The sequence below is a fragment of the Colias eurytheme genome, chromosome 10 (assembly GCF_061535395.1).
Source record: "Colias eurytheme isolate Ceu_HAF_F1 chromosome 10, ilColEury1 Martin Lab GWU primary, whole genome shotgun sequence".
Classification (NCBI taxonomy): Eukaryota; Metazoa; Arthropoda; class Insecta; order Lepidoptera; family Pieridae; genus Colias; species Colias eurytheme.
Genome location: NC_142989.1, coordinates 498,295 through 515,639, shown reverse-complemented (window position 1 = coordinate 515,639; position 17,345 = coordinate 498,295). Strand labels below are relative to the sequence as shown.

At 33.2% G+C, this 17,345-nt stretch overlaps 1 protein-coding gene across 1 annotated transcript in view; it reads right to left on the bottom strand.

Moving 5' to 3' along the window:
- LOC149904969 (opioid-binding protein/cell adhesion molecule homolog) overlaps positions 1 to 17,345 on the bottom strand; it is a 75,273-nt gene that overhangs the window by 35,808 nt on the left and 22,120 nt on the right. Inside the window, exons 2-4 of the mRNA XM_090106008.1 lie at positions 6,620 to 6,717; positions 4,671 to 4,875; positions 2,590 to 2,748 (exon numbers count right to left, since the gene is read on the bottom strand). Of these exons, the coding sequence (XP_089962134.1) occupies positions 2,590 to 2,748; positions 4,671 to 4,875; positions 6,620 to 6,717 (462 nt within the window). The remainder of the gene's footprint in view (positions 1 to 2,589; positions 2,749 to 4,670; positions 4,876 to 6,619; positions 6,718 to 17,345) is intronic.

The window sequence follows — 17,345 nt, the reverse complement described above, 5'->3', positions numbered from 1 at the left end:
TTTCTTATTTCTATCAGAATTCAATTCAAACACGTAATGCAAGTTTCATTCCTTCCTAAAAATCTAGATCAATAGAAAAAGCAGTAAAGAATGAAGACATCAAGACACACTCAACTTTCCAAATAAATGTATATATGCACCAAAATTAGCATAGAACTAGCAGTCCCTCACAGAGTCGCGGATCTACAAGCCCGGGTTCATTTAGAGCAAATACAGTACATTCAATTTACGCTCTGCTTCAGTTCGCCGTTGTTTGTAGTTTGCGACACTTTTTGTTGCAGTACTAGAGAATCATTGCTGAAATTTATATCACTAGCGCTACTGAAATAGTTTAGGGAAATGAGTTTTGCCAATTGGATTTAGGACCTTTTTTGTCCCTTTGTTTTGTTCGATTCAAACTTTAATATGTAAATAAATCAGTTGTAGAGCAGATTCATTTCATTGTATAGGTAAAATAAATTGGTTATAGCAGATTAATTTAACATGCTTCGAACTTGAGTTCTCTATTCCTCTGCAGAGAAGTTCTATAAAGTTGCCATTGAAAAATAAATCCATTGAGAACAGAAACGTGAAAGTATCCATAAATTCGAGCGCTTTCGAAGGCTTTTCGGTTATTTTCTGCAAAAATCACTCGAGGCGAGCCGCACGAAAAAGTTATACCGCACCTAAGTAAAACAGAACTCACTTGCAATCCAGCATCACATTGTAAAGGATGAAATACGTCCTCATTAAAAAGACCTGATTTTATTCCTGTTTCTGCACCGAATTTATTTTCGCTTTCAGAGCCGAGTTACGAAATATGCTTTCGGATTGCTTACTTTTTCTTTTTACTTTGGTACATTTTGGATGTGGTTTGAATTATATTATGTTATATATGTACAATGTATTTTTTGCCATAATTAATGTTTAGTAATCTTTAATGAGGTTTTTTCGAGAAATAGAGCAGATAAAAACTAATTAGGTAATACGTTTTTGATGACATTTTATTAACTTTTTAGTAATGAAACCTCTTACTTTCAATTGACATATTGTATTCGGTAACATTGTTATCTCAGTAACAATAAAACATAAGTAAGTTTTTCCTGTAAAAATAACAATAGCTTTCAAAGCTCTTTGATGTTGATATAAAGTCCTCCGGCTAAACAAACCCAGATATAAATAAAATTACTTCACTAAGGCGATCCTCACACTGCCCCGCATCACGCTGCATGTTGCATGTCGAAGCACCTACGCGCGTTCCTGCGGGAGTGCAGATCTGCATCATCGTGCGGGTTTTTTGCGCACTCACGCGCGTAGGTGCGTTTGTAGATTCACGCACGGCGGCTCTCATTTATTCGCCGTTCTCTGTGGTGGTCGTACAATACTGAGCATCACGACGCGCGGCACTGCGGGATTCGGTGTGCCATACCTTGCGTCTCGCCCCGCACATACGCGCGGGGATGCATGTTTCTCCGCGTGTATGCGCGTGATCCGCATGTACGCGCGTGGTTGCATTTTCAGTGTGTTGGACTGTGCGTGTTTTCTATACAAACGGATATACTTACAAGTAACGTTAAACACGCAGTCACGCAACATGCAGCGTGGTGCGTGGCAGTGTGATAATCGCCTAAGAGCTTACTTAGCTCCTATGTGACTTGTATTTCTTTTATATAATTTGATGTCCAAAGAGACTTGTCATTTTCTTAATCAAAATATTAAGTATTCATAAAGTTTTAAAGACCGTTTCTTAAATAAAAAAATAAGTTCTATTTCAAGCTATTATAATTATTATATTATGTATTTCTATTAAAATTCACAGACGTTTGATATTTTGAATAAAATAATTATATTTACAGATACTGATTTTAGATTATTTACACATAAGTATTATAACTAGGTTTCCGCCCACGGCTTTGTTCGTATGCACTTCAAGTATTGTTTTAACAAAGGTATGTTTCTTAAAACGTTTTCCTTTCCCATTCAAGTCTGTCGCTGTTCTAAATTTTATAATGTTTGGTTCCAAACTGACAGAGGTAATGCTTACTTTTTTGCTGTCAGATAACGACTTAATATTATGATATATGAATAAACTCTGATAACTTTTCTTGATAAAATGGAGGGAAGTAGTCAATTAATGTATTGACAGCCTTTTTATAAATACCGTACGAAAATATTGTATGGCAGGAAAAATGGCTGGGAAATTAAATTGTTTCATAGCTGTATATTATCGTAGAAACTCGCCCGGGCTTATATTGAGCACGGCAAAAAGTTCCCTATTTTTAGCACAGATTATAAACCGTTTAATAGGATGGAGTATCAAAAATCTAGATAGCTCATATTTTCACAGTAAATTTAATTAAAGAAAAACACATGCAAAATTAACTGTGAAAATTACTAAAAAAATCCTTAATGAGTAATTCATTGTTATGTTTTCCTTTCCCAAAATCGCCAGGATACATACCTAATGTTTTATTGTTTGCAATCGGAAAAACATGCGTGTAAGCTCGCTTACTCATCCATTCGAAGCTAAAATATATTAAAGCCTTTCCCCCACTGATCCTATAAGTGATCTATATACATCTGGAAGCTATAAGTACTAGAATATATTACCTGATGTTTGATTATTAATCTTGAAGTGTCTAGAATCTTCTCTCCTCCAAGTGATAGTGGGTGGTGGGGTACCGGACGCCACGCAGCGTAGTGCGGCCGCTCCCCCCTCGGGGATCACCAGCTCGCTGCTGCTGGCTTCGTCGTCTATGTCTGGAGGCACTGTGGTAGGATACAATCCTCTAAACTCAATACACTATTGAGATTCTGGTTTTAATAAGGTATGTAGGATATGAGTTTTATATTAGAGTTGGAAGGTCGCCTGATGGTAAGCGACCTTACGATTCTACAGATGGATTGCCAGCTTTATGGAATAAGGAAAGAAATTGTTTTGAGTGGGAAGAAAATTTAAGTGTCTTTATATTCCATGAGCAGTGGTATAAGTTAGTGATGATGATGTTACTCGAAGTAACCTCAGGACATGAAATTAAATCATAAACAAGTTGCAATTAGTGTTTTTATTTCGACAATAAATACTATGTTTTATATAATTTATATTCAAAGAGTAAAAAAATATCATAGATACGTAAGCAATATATTTGTAAACTTTACATTCCGAGTATATTGTCTTTAACTTATATCGGTTACGATCAAGTAAGACATTGTTTTACTTCCCCGCGAGAAAATAAACTTTTGTATAGTTACGCTTATGTGTATTTTCACACGTTATTTATCTGTCCCTGTAGTATAAGTAGAAAATATATACATTGGTGTGTCTTGTAAAATAATCTATAAATTAAATTGAATTTAGTGTATTTTGTGTATTGTTTTCATGTTTATGTTTTTACAAATATGATTGGTTTTATCTATCTTTTGATAATTAGTTCTAATTATAATTCGCCAAAAACATAACACAATACAATCTGCCTCTCTTTAATATTATAATCAGATAGAGTTTTTATAACTTAAATATTATAATATACAAAAAAAGTACTTATATTTTTCATAAACTTTGATATTATTGAATAAATATAAAGTTGCTTTACTGCTTGTAACTGACCATACCTAACCAAAAGCGATTTTCTCAATAAAGTATTCAGAATCGATAATGCGTAAACATAATATCAAAGCACATATTGTTAGACCAAAGTTGCGAACTAACGAGTAATATATTCGGAATTTGAGTTAGAAAGAAAATCGCGATCTAGAATTCTCTAAGAGCCTAGGTTCAACGAGTTTACTCTGCTAGACTTGCTATTCCTTGAGTAACTTAGGTTTCTAAATGTTTGCGTTACCGTACTGCTCCCGAATTTTAAATATTCTAAAGTTTAACTTGACAATGTTTAAGGTAGGTAATTAAATTTTAAATTTTCTGTCCACGATTTCAATAAAATATTGGAAATTTTTATTCAAATTGATGAATTTTATATGTTCGATATAAAACCTTTTATGTCATAAGAATTTTATATCAAAAAGAGATTAAATTGGTTTTATCGATAACAATAGGATTTTTGTTTGAATGTAAAAGAATGATGTGTGTGGGAGAGTTTTATTTGTATAACATTAAATTTATCTGCGCTTCATTTGAATTAATAGTACGTGATTTTTTCTAAGAACGTCAATTTTCTGATCAATATAAGCGATGAGAGTGTGTTTCTTATAAACATAAATATTTATTACGAATAGCCTTACTGCTACAAATCATACTTTCCTTTGCTCGTTACTCACATGATCTTTTATAGATCCAACTCTAACAACTACTAGATAACTTTACTCACAACGTAAACATCACAAACTCACACATTTACTTATTCAATTAGACTTCTTTTATATAGTTTTAAATCATCATCTATACTTAATATTATAAAGCTGAAGAGTTTGTTTGTTCGTTTGTTTGAACTCGCTAATCTCAGGGACTACTGGTCCGATTTTAAAAATTCTTTCGGTGTTAGATAGCCCATTTATCGAGGAAGGCTATAGGCTATATATCATCACGCTAAGACCAACAAGAGCGGAGCAATGCGGGTGAAACCGCGGAGCACAGCTAGTAACGTATATTTACCACTGGTTCAGAAAGCAGTTTCTACAGAGAAGAGCCGACAAGAAACTCTGTAGATGCTCTTTAAAATCATGTCAATGCTTACCTACGACCTGCAGCAGATGCGTCTGGCTCATCATGGGCTCCGTGTTCACCTGGCACATGTACCGCCCCCCGTCCCCCGGGCTCACGTCCCGCAGGATGAGCGACCACGTGCCGTCCCCGTGCGTCACGCTGACACGGTGGTTCTTCGTGATCACGTGACCCGCTATGGTCAGGATCGTTTGCGTGTCAACGCGCAGCCAGGCCACCTGCGAATGAGGAATAAAGATCTTGTTATAAGCGATGGTAGATAATATGTTATTATAAAAAGACATATAGGTATATTATTATATACACAGATAATAATATATTATTAAACCTATTATGCGTGAGTTTTTCGTATGAGCATAATAGATAATCTAATCCATAGGTATAGACTATAGAGCATTGAATTCAAAAAATTGTAAAGCTGAACATTGAAACGATCCGTGAATAGTTAATAGAATAGATTTTTATTAATATCATTTGCTTTCATTTAACTTTTAATAGGAATTCAAAGCGGCATAATCTATACTTAATATTATAAAGCAGAAGAGTTTGTTTGTTTGAACGCGCTAATCTCAAGAACTGCTGGTCCGATTTGAAAAATTCTTTCGGTGTTGGATAGCCCATTTATCAAGTAAGGCTATATGCTATATATCATCACGCTAAGACCAACAGAAGCGGAGCCACGCGGGTGAAACCACGGGACGTAGCTAGTGATAATATACAAATTGTAAAGTAAAAATACTTCATATATACCTAATAAAATGACACAAGCAATCAAAACGCAATATCAACGCATGTGTCCATATTCCAAAATGAACAATTTAGACGTAATAAAATCGACATGTGCTCCAAATCCCAAACGCAATTAAACACAGCGATGTAAACCCTAAGCTTATAAAAACAGACCATTGAAGGAGTCGTACAGAGGTCAATTTCCGTAATAAATTAAGGACCCACTGTTTTGCCTGCAAATGATTAATGCGAAGTTTTTTTCCCTTTCACGGTTTCCACTGATCATGTTTTATTCAGTCACTTCATAGCTGATAAATGCGTTGTCCCCTCGTCTTTCATGTTGATGAGTTTTTATTTTTTTATCTGTTAATACGGAATTATTGTCCCTTTTGAATTGTGCTAAATTGTCACGTCACTTTCCTTTTATTTTAAAGCGTTGTTCGAAGTAATTGGATGTGAGAAACACAGTAATTTTATAAACAGACCATTTTACAAGGAAAATATCTTGTACAAGTAACTATCTGGCTCGTTCATTTACATAACGTCCACATAATATTATCATATTAATTCTAAAATATTACCCAAGCTTGCTATGTGTCAACATCGTGATTCTCAATAGGCACATAAATATTTAACCCCAAGGAATAAAACACGATGAAACAAAATATCTTTAACAGTGATGTTCTCTAGCGATATTACATTATACAGAAAAACAAAAAGCCACGGTATATCGATAAGGAAACCGAGTCAAAACCCATATACGTTACCCTTACTTGTCGTAAAATCTTATCTCTCTAACCCCAATTATTGAGATTGGCGACATATTCGCTTGCAATTCTATCGCTTGTAATATAATAGTAGGAAAACTGTAGCAGTTTATACCAATAAAAAAAGGTACGAAATAATCCTTAAATTATTAAAACGTATATTATGAAATGGAAATAGAGCAATGGATATAATAATATTTATTTGCGCTTGCCAACGTAATAACATCACGCAATTCTGTTTATTAATTTGCTGTTTTTCTTTATGCTTGAACAATTATAATATGACGTATCTAAAATCCAATACAGTATTTAACCATTTAATGGTTATATAGATTCGTAATACTGTATTGGATTAAATATTTACAATAATTCCTGTTAAATAAAACACACATACGCCCAAATACCTTCTGATACATATCAAAAGCACAAATAAAAGGGTTAATAAAAAGATCATAATATATCTTACCTTAAAAGCCTGCAGGTTGTCAACCCGGCACGTTAGGGCTGCGTCCCGGCCTACGGTGACCGTGACGTTTGAACCCGGCCCTACGAACCGCGGAAGGTCTGTAACAAGGATTTATTATAATAACAATGTGTACTGCCCTTTAGAAACATTACCCGTGTAAACGAGGTAAAGGTGTGTATTAAAAACAGGTATTTCTGTAAGAAAAATTTGTATAAACTCGTGTTGGGTTTGGTTCGAGCTTAGAAGTGTTAAACTTTTACATTTTTTTTAATCACTCAAGACTTGCGAAAGCTTATAAATTTTGTACAAACGTTCATTCATAATATTATGATAGAGGAGGCTCCATTTTTTTAATTTTTTTACTATTATAAATTACGCGAAGTCACTTTAAGCCAGAACTGGAAGTTCTTTGAACATATTTATATGATAAAAGTGTTTTTAGTATAAAATAATAATATGAAAGTTACTGGAAAAATAGCTTACTTCAAAATATAAGCCAGTCGTTCAAATACAAGTTGATACATTATAAGAATTCTTAGAGCCGTAGATTCTAGCCTCTTACTGAGTCTGAAATCCCTACTTATAAGGGATTCCTATATTCAGCCACTTTCCTTTTCACACAAAGCGCGATAATAATATTCTTAACGTACCTATATAACTTTAACGATCTCTTGTAGGGCTGAATATGTACACAAAATATTACTGTGGCCCATTAATGAAATATTCATTAGAAGTATTATAATTATTAGAAGAAAATATAATAATTTATTTTTAGTTAATAAAGTAATTAACCAGCCGACGAAGTTATAATATTATAGACATCTCAACTGTCTAATAAGAGCTGATTCTAACTGAAATACAGCATCAAAAACGAGCGCAGACACTTCAACTTTTTACGTCGAAGGTTGATGAATACCTAAACTGTATTTTCTTAATTTTGATATTACGTGAGTTTAGAAATTAAAGATTTTAACGGATTTTGAACGCGATTTATTTATTATATTACTGGTCATGGGGAGACAGTCTCTCTGTGACCAGAAATCGCGCTCGATGCAAAGTGTGCGAAAGAAACATCGGGATAATAATATAATAAATAAATCGCTTTTAAAATCCGTTAAAATCTCAAATTTCTAAATGCCTAATCTGTTCTATTCATTAGCACTCAAACAAAATGCAATTAATTAAAACAGTTCAGAATAAACGATGCACAATCCATTGCGTCAATGATAATCGTTCAGCATGCAGCATCGCAACGTTTTCTATTTATTCACGTCCAAACATAAAATGCAGCGAGTAATAGCTAGACAGAAAGGATTTATGCACTCGTACATGGCATACATCCCGTTCACTGAATTAGAATCGCGAGTGATTAAATAAATAGCTACGAGCCGGAATAAATATCATACTGTTAAGCCTCTGCTATAGTGAATTCTTTGGCTCCTCGCGTAGGCGTTGCATTGTGTTCGGATACGCCTTGTCAAAAGGATTGGGCCATTTTTTAGAAAATTCCTTCAAATTCAGTTCAGTTTGTTTAGCCTTTTGTTCGTGTAGTTTTGAAAAATAAAGATCAGATTGAATACATCTCTATATAAAGATTATGTAGTATCTTTACTATTCGTCGTAAAATTTAATGCAAATCTATATTAAGGCTTACGCAGTAACCACTGTTTCAAAATAACTTCTTCATTCAATTCAAATGTGCTTCTAAAAGAAGTCTTATTAAATAAATGTTTGGTTTGAATTTAAAGCAAAGGATTCCCTGTGTCATAAGTTGATAATCTTATATATATAAAATTCTCGTGTCACAATGTTAGTCTGCATACTTGATACTCCTCCGAAACGGGTGGACCGATTCTCATGAAATTTTCTGTGCATATCGGGTAAGTCTGAGAATCGGCCAACATCTATTTTTCATATGTACCACGGGCGAAGCCGGGGCGGACCGCTAGTCTCTTATATATAAAAATGAATCGCAAAATGTGTTGGTAAGCGCATAACTCGAGAACGGCTGAACCGATTTCGATAATTCTTTTTTTATTTCCTTGAAGTACGAGGATGGTTTTTACGTAGAGAAAACGTAAATATGTACCACGGGCGAAGCCGGGGTGGACCGCTAGTTCGTAATAATAATTATTTAACCATATTTTTCTTGACTGAAATGAGTTATTTATATGAAACCTGATTAGAAGTTCCACTTTTCAAGTAAGTCATGACCTTAAAAATTACATCTGAAGTTTCATGTGTTTATTTTATTTATATTTTGTATCGTTGATTTTTATACTATTTCAGTCTTTTATAACTGCAAGCTATTTACTTAAATAATAGGTGGTGTATTTCTATATCTCATGTGGTATTCTGATGTATGTGTCATTTAATTGTAAAGTTTCATACAAATCCGTCGAGCAGTTTTTGCGTAAACGAGTAACAAACATCCTTAGTCTTACATTTCGTCGTCGTCATTTACAACATTAGTACGATTGTGAGCTTTTTTCCTTCTCGAAATACATCTCCCTACAACCTACACGAGCTACCTTCCGCGGAAGGGTTGTCAATAGTTTCTACTGAGGCCCCTAAGGAGAGATTCCGACGTTTACCTTGTTACACTGTTGGATAAGTTGATCTCTTGAGAAACCACCGCTTACTTACATTGAGCGAACTTTGTAACGTACATAACGATATATGAGAGCAAATTTGAATTATAGCAATATGTACCTACTGTTACGATCTCTATAATTTTATGTATACTGTCTCGTATTTAGAGGGTTTAATTAAGAAATAAAACTTGAAATCCCGTTTTAAACCTATTATACCTAGGTTACATTGACTATCATAATATTATGTACACATAGGTACTTGCATGAAATGGAACAAGAGAAAATGTCCAGTGTCGTGATTATAATATTAACATTTTTATTTACATACATGTTTATATTCTATTAAAATATGTACTATCATGCATGATACTTGAATTTTCAGATTCATAAAAACACCTCATCATATTAATATTGTTTTTATAGCGGCAAGCAAATCCACATAATGCGGCATAATGCTCACCAACCACTAAGTATAACACGCTCTAACACCACAACAATAACATATTTCATACATATTACGCAAAAAGAATAATCACAACATGAAATATTCTGCAGCACACACATCCATAATTTAAAAAGATTGTCGTTAAGTACATAACTTCGCCATCAAAATGCAAAATTCAATTGCGATATCATAAAATAACTTATTGAATCCAGACAATGTAATATCACATCTGTTTTAGAAGTGTATTCTGCAGTATGACCTTAATATTTTATGCAATACGCTTCGTCGTAGAGTTATTATTTAATTTTAGTTCAAGACGTCGACTCACTCGATATCACTAACCCTTGAGATAATGTTGAATTTCTCATTTCTATATTCATGAACTCAATGTTAGTTCTGTGTATTCAGTAAGTTTTATCATGCGATAGTTTGATATATAACTGATATTATGTTCTCGCAAATTAGTTTGTTGAATACATTTGAATATGAAATAGCTATAAGATTAAGACCACCTTATGAAAGAAAACGATAATGATTTAGATTTTCTGATTAAATTTCTACTTCTTACGTTACGACATGTAAGATGTCGTTTCAAATAAATTAAAGTTTTTGTGTGTCTTTTTATGGTATATTCAAGTTTCAGATATACACATAATACAAAATTAAAGCAATAAAATGAAATATTTGTAAGTGAACTCATAATCCAATATGGAGCTATTTCTATTCCAAATTTTATTTATTTCACGCAAAGCAATTGAGCAACGTAATCTTAAAATTAAGCACTTAATACGTCTCAGTTTCAATTCATAAAATAGGTATAATTTAGGCTTGATTGTGCAAAATGTTCCGTTCAATTGAAATTTATAGAGATAGATATTTGTAGAGCCGCTTCCTTTGCATATTATTTAATACCTCTACGTATTATAACGATTTTTGTAAAATAATACAAACTCAAAACTCAAACATTTATTTATTCAATTAGACTTCTTCGAGAAGCACTTTTGAAACGTCATTACATATTTTTAACATTTACCATTTACTACAGATTTCGTGATGATGTATGTATGTTTCACATATTCTACAAATCTTAACTCAAATTCCGAGCACTGAGCACTAGTTATTATATTCGATGAAAATAACAATTGTTATTATTTCTTTAACACCTTGACTATTAAGTCAATAAGTTTTTATGACACAAAAGTACAAGACGTGTTTATTTTACTCCTGATTTCTTCACATCTACACAGCATATCAAAATTACATTAAAGACAAAATCACATTAATACGTATTAGCATTTATATTATGTAATGAATTCACTTGTATTAGTATTGCTACTTAAGCAAGATTTATAGGCTTAGCAACTTCACAAACTGCCCTCAGATAACCTCTAAACTGCTAAGCCCTTATCTACACGAACTTTGCGAGATTAATAAGTTGAAAAGTCTATTAATATTAAACAGCTTCAACGTGAGTTCGTAATTTGACTGCTTTAAGAGCTTATACGAGTAATTTTATTCTTATGGGTTGAGTCATGCCTGTAATTATTAAGTACCACCAAGATATGAGTTTTCGTCGGCAAAATATATTAAGGTTTACGATTTAATCTCGTTAATATTAGCTCTTTATTTTCGTTATCTGTAAACGAATGTGTAAATAAACATTTTAATAACAAATTCTTTACGATAACATTATCTTCGATTTAAGTTTAAACATTTAGAAATTGAAAAGTTTTAAACGGATTTTATACTCAATTTATTCATTACATTATTTATGCCCGCGTTAAAAGCCTAAACCCCATTAAAAATAACAAAATATTGCTTCAAAATACGGCTTTGTTAAGCTATTCTAAATAATTGAGCACATTGCTCATCACGAGAGAATTTCCATAGCAGCTATAACCATACTTCAATAAGCTGAGCCACAAGACTACGTCATAATATACTTAGCATGCAATCCACCAGAGAGTGATATATTTCGTTTTAATTCCTCGCTAAATGAATAACTCTCCGAGGAGCTGCCTTGATTAACGAGCTGCAGTTTTGTTAAGTAATTACTGTGCTAAAAGTGCAGTATAACTTCAGGTTACAGTCATCATTTTATTCTTCACTAGCTTTCGTTCCGCGTCTTCGCCCGTGTGGTCAAAGAAAACCCGCATTGTTCCCGTTCCCGTGGGATTTTCGGGATATAGCCTATCCTTAGTCCTTTATCGGGACTCTAGCTATCTCTATCACTACATAGTATAAAACAAAGTCGCTTTCCCTGTCCCTATGTCCCTATGTCCCTATGTCCCTTTGTACGCTTAAATCTTTGAAACTACGCAACGGATTTTGATGCGGTTTTTTTAATAGATAGAGTGATTCAAGAGGAAGGTTTATATGTATAATAACATCCATTAAATAGTGGAGAAGAACTGTTATTTTTGAGGTTTCTAATGTGATGTCGTAAAAAATTACATTTTTTCCGCTTACATTGAAAACCCTACGAGTTTTATCAAAATAATGTACTAAGTATTATACACATTGAAAAGGTCTACAGAAAAGTCTGCGATGGTATATGTCTATCTCTTATGGATAACCCACAATAACCTTTTTTTGCCATTTACTTTTTACGACAAATGATGGCTAATTTTCGATGCGATTTTAACCAATACAGCATTAATCCTTAATCAGTTAAATACCTTGAATACATTGTTCATTTAATATAGATCTATATGGCCCTTTACACCGTATGATTTAAGTGAATATTTTCGAAGATATTACAGATTTAAAAATTGCGGGACGTAGCGTTTGCGGCGGTACCGGCCGGCCGCCCGGCTATACATATATTTTATACACGTGCGAAGCCGGAGCGGGCCGCTATGTTTTTATATACAACGTTCACAGTTTTTCTGTAGTGTATTTAGTATCAGCATTGCACCCGTGCGAAGCCGGGGCGGGTCGCTAGTATTCTAATAAATTTAAACCCCTATATAGATGTGATTACTTTGATAGAAACCTGAAGGTTTCTTAGCTATCGCTGTTACATGTCTATTACAAAACACAATATAGTACATACTGTCCTTCGGTATGTTAATTCACCCCGTATACGTTTAAAGTAAAATAATGACCAACGTCCACCCAAGCATCTCCAAACATCATATTTGTGTTTCTAATATATAAAACGTTCAACCAATCTGCATGAAATAAGCTCATGTAAAATATATGGTCTCCAGACATGAATACTAAGTTTGTGCATTAGTGAGGCTATTACCCTCCCAGCGGACCTCTATCACGATGTAATCGAGTTGCCGCTAACTGGACCTTACTTAAGTATTGAGCGTAATAAGTACCGTACTGTTTTTCCAATTTAGGGATTAAATTGAAGATTTGATGTTATGAATGAAGGTGTAAACAGTCATATTATTATATTGAAACATATTTTATTAATAACTAGCTGTGCCCCACGGTTTTACCCGCATTACTCCGCTCCTGTTTGTCTTAGCGTGATGATACATAGCATTTCTCGATTAATGGGCTATCTAACACCGAAATAATTTTTCTAATCGGACCAGTAGTTCCTGAGATTAGCGCGTTCAAACAAACAAACTCGTCAGCTTTATTATCTTAATCTTAATACTATTATAAAGGCGAAAGTTTGTAAGGATGTATGGATGTATGGATGTATGGATGTTTGTTACTCTTTCACGTAAAAACTACTGAACCGATTACAATGAAATTTAGCACACATATAGAGGGTAACTTGGATTAACACATAGGATAGGTTTTATCCCGGAAATCCCACGGGAACGGGAACTATGCGGGTTTTCCTTTGAAAACGCGGGCGAAGCCGCGGGCGGAAATCTAGTATTATTATATATAGATTAATTCATTATATTAATATAAGATGTTTCTTCACATAAGTGTTAATATAAGGAGAAACAAAGGTCTTAATTTAAATAGGCGAAAGAACAAAATGCTAAAACGTTGTACTGTCTTACATTTTGTAGAGCTAATTATGAACTGAAAGAAAATTGTTCAAAGAATCCTCGACAAAGGAATTTCCTATATAATAAGATTTAATTATCATTAAAAGATTCGAATTCGAAACTTGAGAATACAATTAATATATTTCCAAAATGAAATTCTTCAAATTTAAACGTACCAATCATATAAATACAATATCAATATTGAACGAGAAAACTAAATACAAGCGAAACTAAAACATCCACACAAAATCAAGAAACAAGGTGCGTAAGAGCCTTAATTAAAAAAGTAATCCTGTACAAATACGCTCGCCCATCTATAATTACAGGCATCAGTCCACAGAATGGGCTCATACATCAGCCTTACCTCTCTCATATATCTACACGAATATTTCATAACTGCCTAGAGTTTTGCGTAAATTATGTCGATCGTACATCACCTGTTGGTAATTACGTGGTGTTGTTCGTTTCTAAACGTTACGCGTGTAAATGTTACTCATTTCTCTGTATTGGACATTTTTGTCTGAATTAACTACGGCTTATAATATAATGTTATCTTTTTAATCAATATGTCGAATACACGTAGTCATTATCTTTCTATACATTTGGAAGACGCTATTTTGTTGAATTATTAATTGAAAGAAATAATTATCCAAGTTGATTTGGTTTAATAATGATTGTTTAACGATAGTCTGGAATAGATGATGAGTATGTGCTAATTGTACGTGTCTTTTTCTTTTTATAAATTTGCTTTCAACTCTCTGTAATTTACGATCTGTTCAATAAAGTTATTTACCATTAATTATATTAATTAATATAATGAATAGAACTCATAAATTATATTAGATAATAAAGATCAATGTTGTTAGAGTATAAATAGAAACAATCCTTGACCGAATTTCGGCGCCGCTGACAGAAACTAGTTAACTGTGTTAGAGATATTACAAATTTACAATTCACAAAGGTTTATGTATCTTATTCTGTTCTCACTTTCATGGTCTAATATAAACAGCTTGATATTATATTCCTCTATTTTATAATATTTAAAATAAAATCATACATAAAACAGCGGTAAGAATTCAGAAGTGTAATTCCAAATCTTTACACATCATCATAGTCACATAGTCATAGTCTTGAGTGACATCCTTTTTTGGCGCACACAACCGCACCCTAAATATGTGTTGCCATTTATAATGATGTGTAATTTATTTATTTTTTTGTTGTGTGTTGAAATGGTTCTTTGGTTCTTCCTAACTACTATATAAACAATTTCTCGAACATAATCGTATATCATACCAAAATATAACTTGTTTACAACATAACTTGAAGTTACAAGTTAGCAGTCAAGCGATGTTTCTGCACTACTTGTCGCACCGAAGTTAGCGCTTTGGAGATTGGTTAAGAGCATATCAGTGTGTCACGTTACGTACAGTGAGGTCGATTATTTCCTTTCCGATACATCCTTTTACACAATTTCCTTTATGGTTATAGAGACCTTACGTTTTATACTTGTAATAGCTATTAAATATTCAATTTATTTTCAACTGTATGTTTTGGGAGTGTATTCAATGTAAGCTCTGTTTATCTATTCTAATATTATAAAGCTGAAGAGTTTGTTGGTTTGAACGCGCTAATCTCAGGAACTACTAGTCCAATTAAAAAAAATATTTCGATGTTAGATAGCCTATCGAGGAAGGCTATATAGGCTATATTATATCATCACGCTAAGACCAACAGGAGCGGAGCACTGCGGGTAGAACCGCGGGGCACAGTTAGTCTTCGATAATAATTCGAGTATCGATGAAGTCGCAAGTTTTCAGAGTGATATACAAAAATGCAGAGGTTTATTTAGCTATAGCTATCAAAAGATTTAGTTTCTAACAATATATCGAATCAGAAATCTACGATGATTATTCTTTTTCACGTAGAAATTTGGCTGAAACCGAATAACACAATATTGCTTATTGCTTTTCACCGTAGTGCCACGTAAGCAGACCTCAAAATTAAGAAAGTAAATAAAAACCTTCTCACAAAATAAAATAAGATTGGCTTGTAACCTATATCTATATCTTATCCTATACTTATAACGGTAAATACCTTTATACCGTTTGAAATCAGTAACATCTGATACCTTTAATAAAAATTCCCTAAATATTTGGGATCGTCCCAAGACAGGTTTTTCATTAAAGAAAATATCTGATCCGAAAGAATTCTTACCGAGGCTGAAGCAATATCCATGTGCCTTCTGATCAAAGGACGGTAGTTAGGGATTGGAAATAGTCTACCTCAAGTTATGACAGCGATTACAGGTAAATTAGCTTGGAGAAATTTTTGCATATGTAGTGGTGTGTATATTACTCAGATCTTAGAGCGCGTTTCCACTATATCGTTCTGGCCTATACAAAAATGTTTCGATATCCTAACATTACTATTTAACTTTATACTTATTCCTAGCAACACTTTTGTTTTCAATAAAAACAAGTTTTTATTTGAAAGAAAATGGTTTTGACTTTATAAAAAAAAATATATCATTCAATTTTACGTCCTTGAGCAAACGACAAGGCGACTACCGTGAAACAATAAAATATCGTGTCCATAATAATTTGTTTCATAATTAATATTTGACCATAATAATTACGAAACAAAACAAATAAATAAATCGTCACTTGATAGTGGAAAGTGGAAACACGCACAAAACCAGAATAAACCAGTTTACGCTGTCCGCAGGTGCCACGTGCAGTCGTTTGGTAGCGTTAGAACATAAAGCACATTTCATTCAAAAATTATAATTATTATGTACGTAGTTTAATTGATAAATTTTGTATTTGTTGATTGTTGTTATTATTTGTTATTATTGTTATAATATTTGTTGAAGTGAATTACATGTCCCGCAGCCGGAGGCCCCAAATGAAAACTCAGATGTACTTAAAAACTACATTTAATAGCTAAAATGAGACTTTTACACCCATGTCTGCACGATGCAGACCGGAGTTAAAGAATGAATTTATACAGTTTAATAATTATAAAGACGTAAGCTTGGATGCTATAAGGGAAATCGCATCCACATTCTATTCCCGTGCGAACGGCCTATTCAGCAGTTTTGTATGAAGGCAGGGCCATAACTAGTGTTTAATTTGTGTGTAAGTGTTGTAACTTTATATTGTTAATTCAATATGGCTCCAGTGTTAAAACATGGTCGAGGCAAGCCTTTGACTTCTCAAACTAAAGAATTAAACTTTAAATGTCGTTTCTTTTTCAGGTTAGTAAATTTTTCATTTTAGTAACATTGTTAATGTAAAAGTTATATGTATGTTAAATGTGCAAATATTAAAATAAAGTCTCATCTTTTTCAGAGGAGAAACACATATAGTTTAATTTAAAATCCCTTATATATACAGGGTTACTTGTAAAACACCGGCAACCTCGCAGGACAAGATAGCTAACATCATAAGTAACAACATTTCGACTTTTGATAATTTGTTAGATTTTATTTTCATACAAAAATAAATATTCATTTAATTTTCCGTCTGAATATTATAAACTCTACGCCTCCCAAAAATTACGTAAACAAAAAGCGAACGAGAGGGGGAAGGGGGCGTCGCGTCGTCCATCCGATAATTAATAGAACATAGACTTACAAATGTAAGGAGAGTACAATAAAAGTTTAAAAAATCATTTAAAAATAATTTATTGCGTTATGCCAAAAGTCGTAGAACAAATGTTGT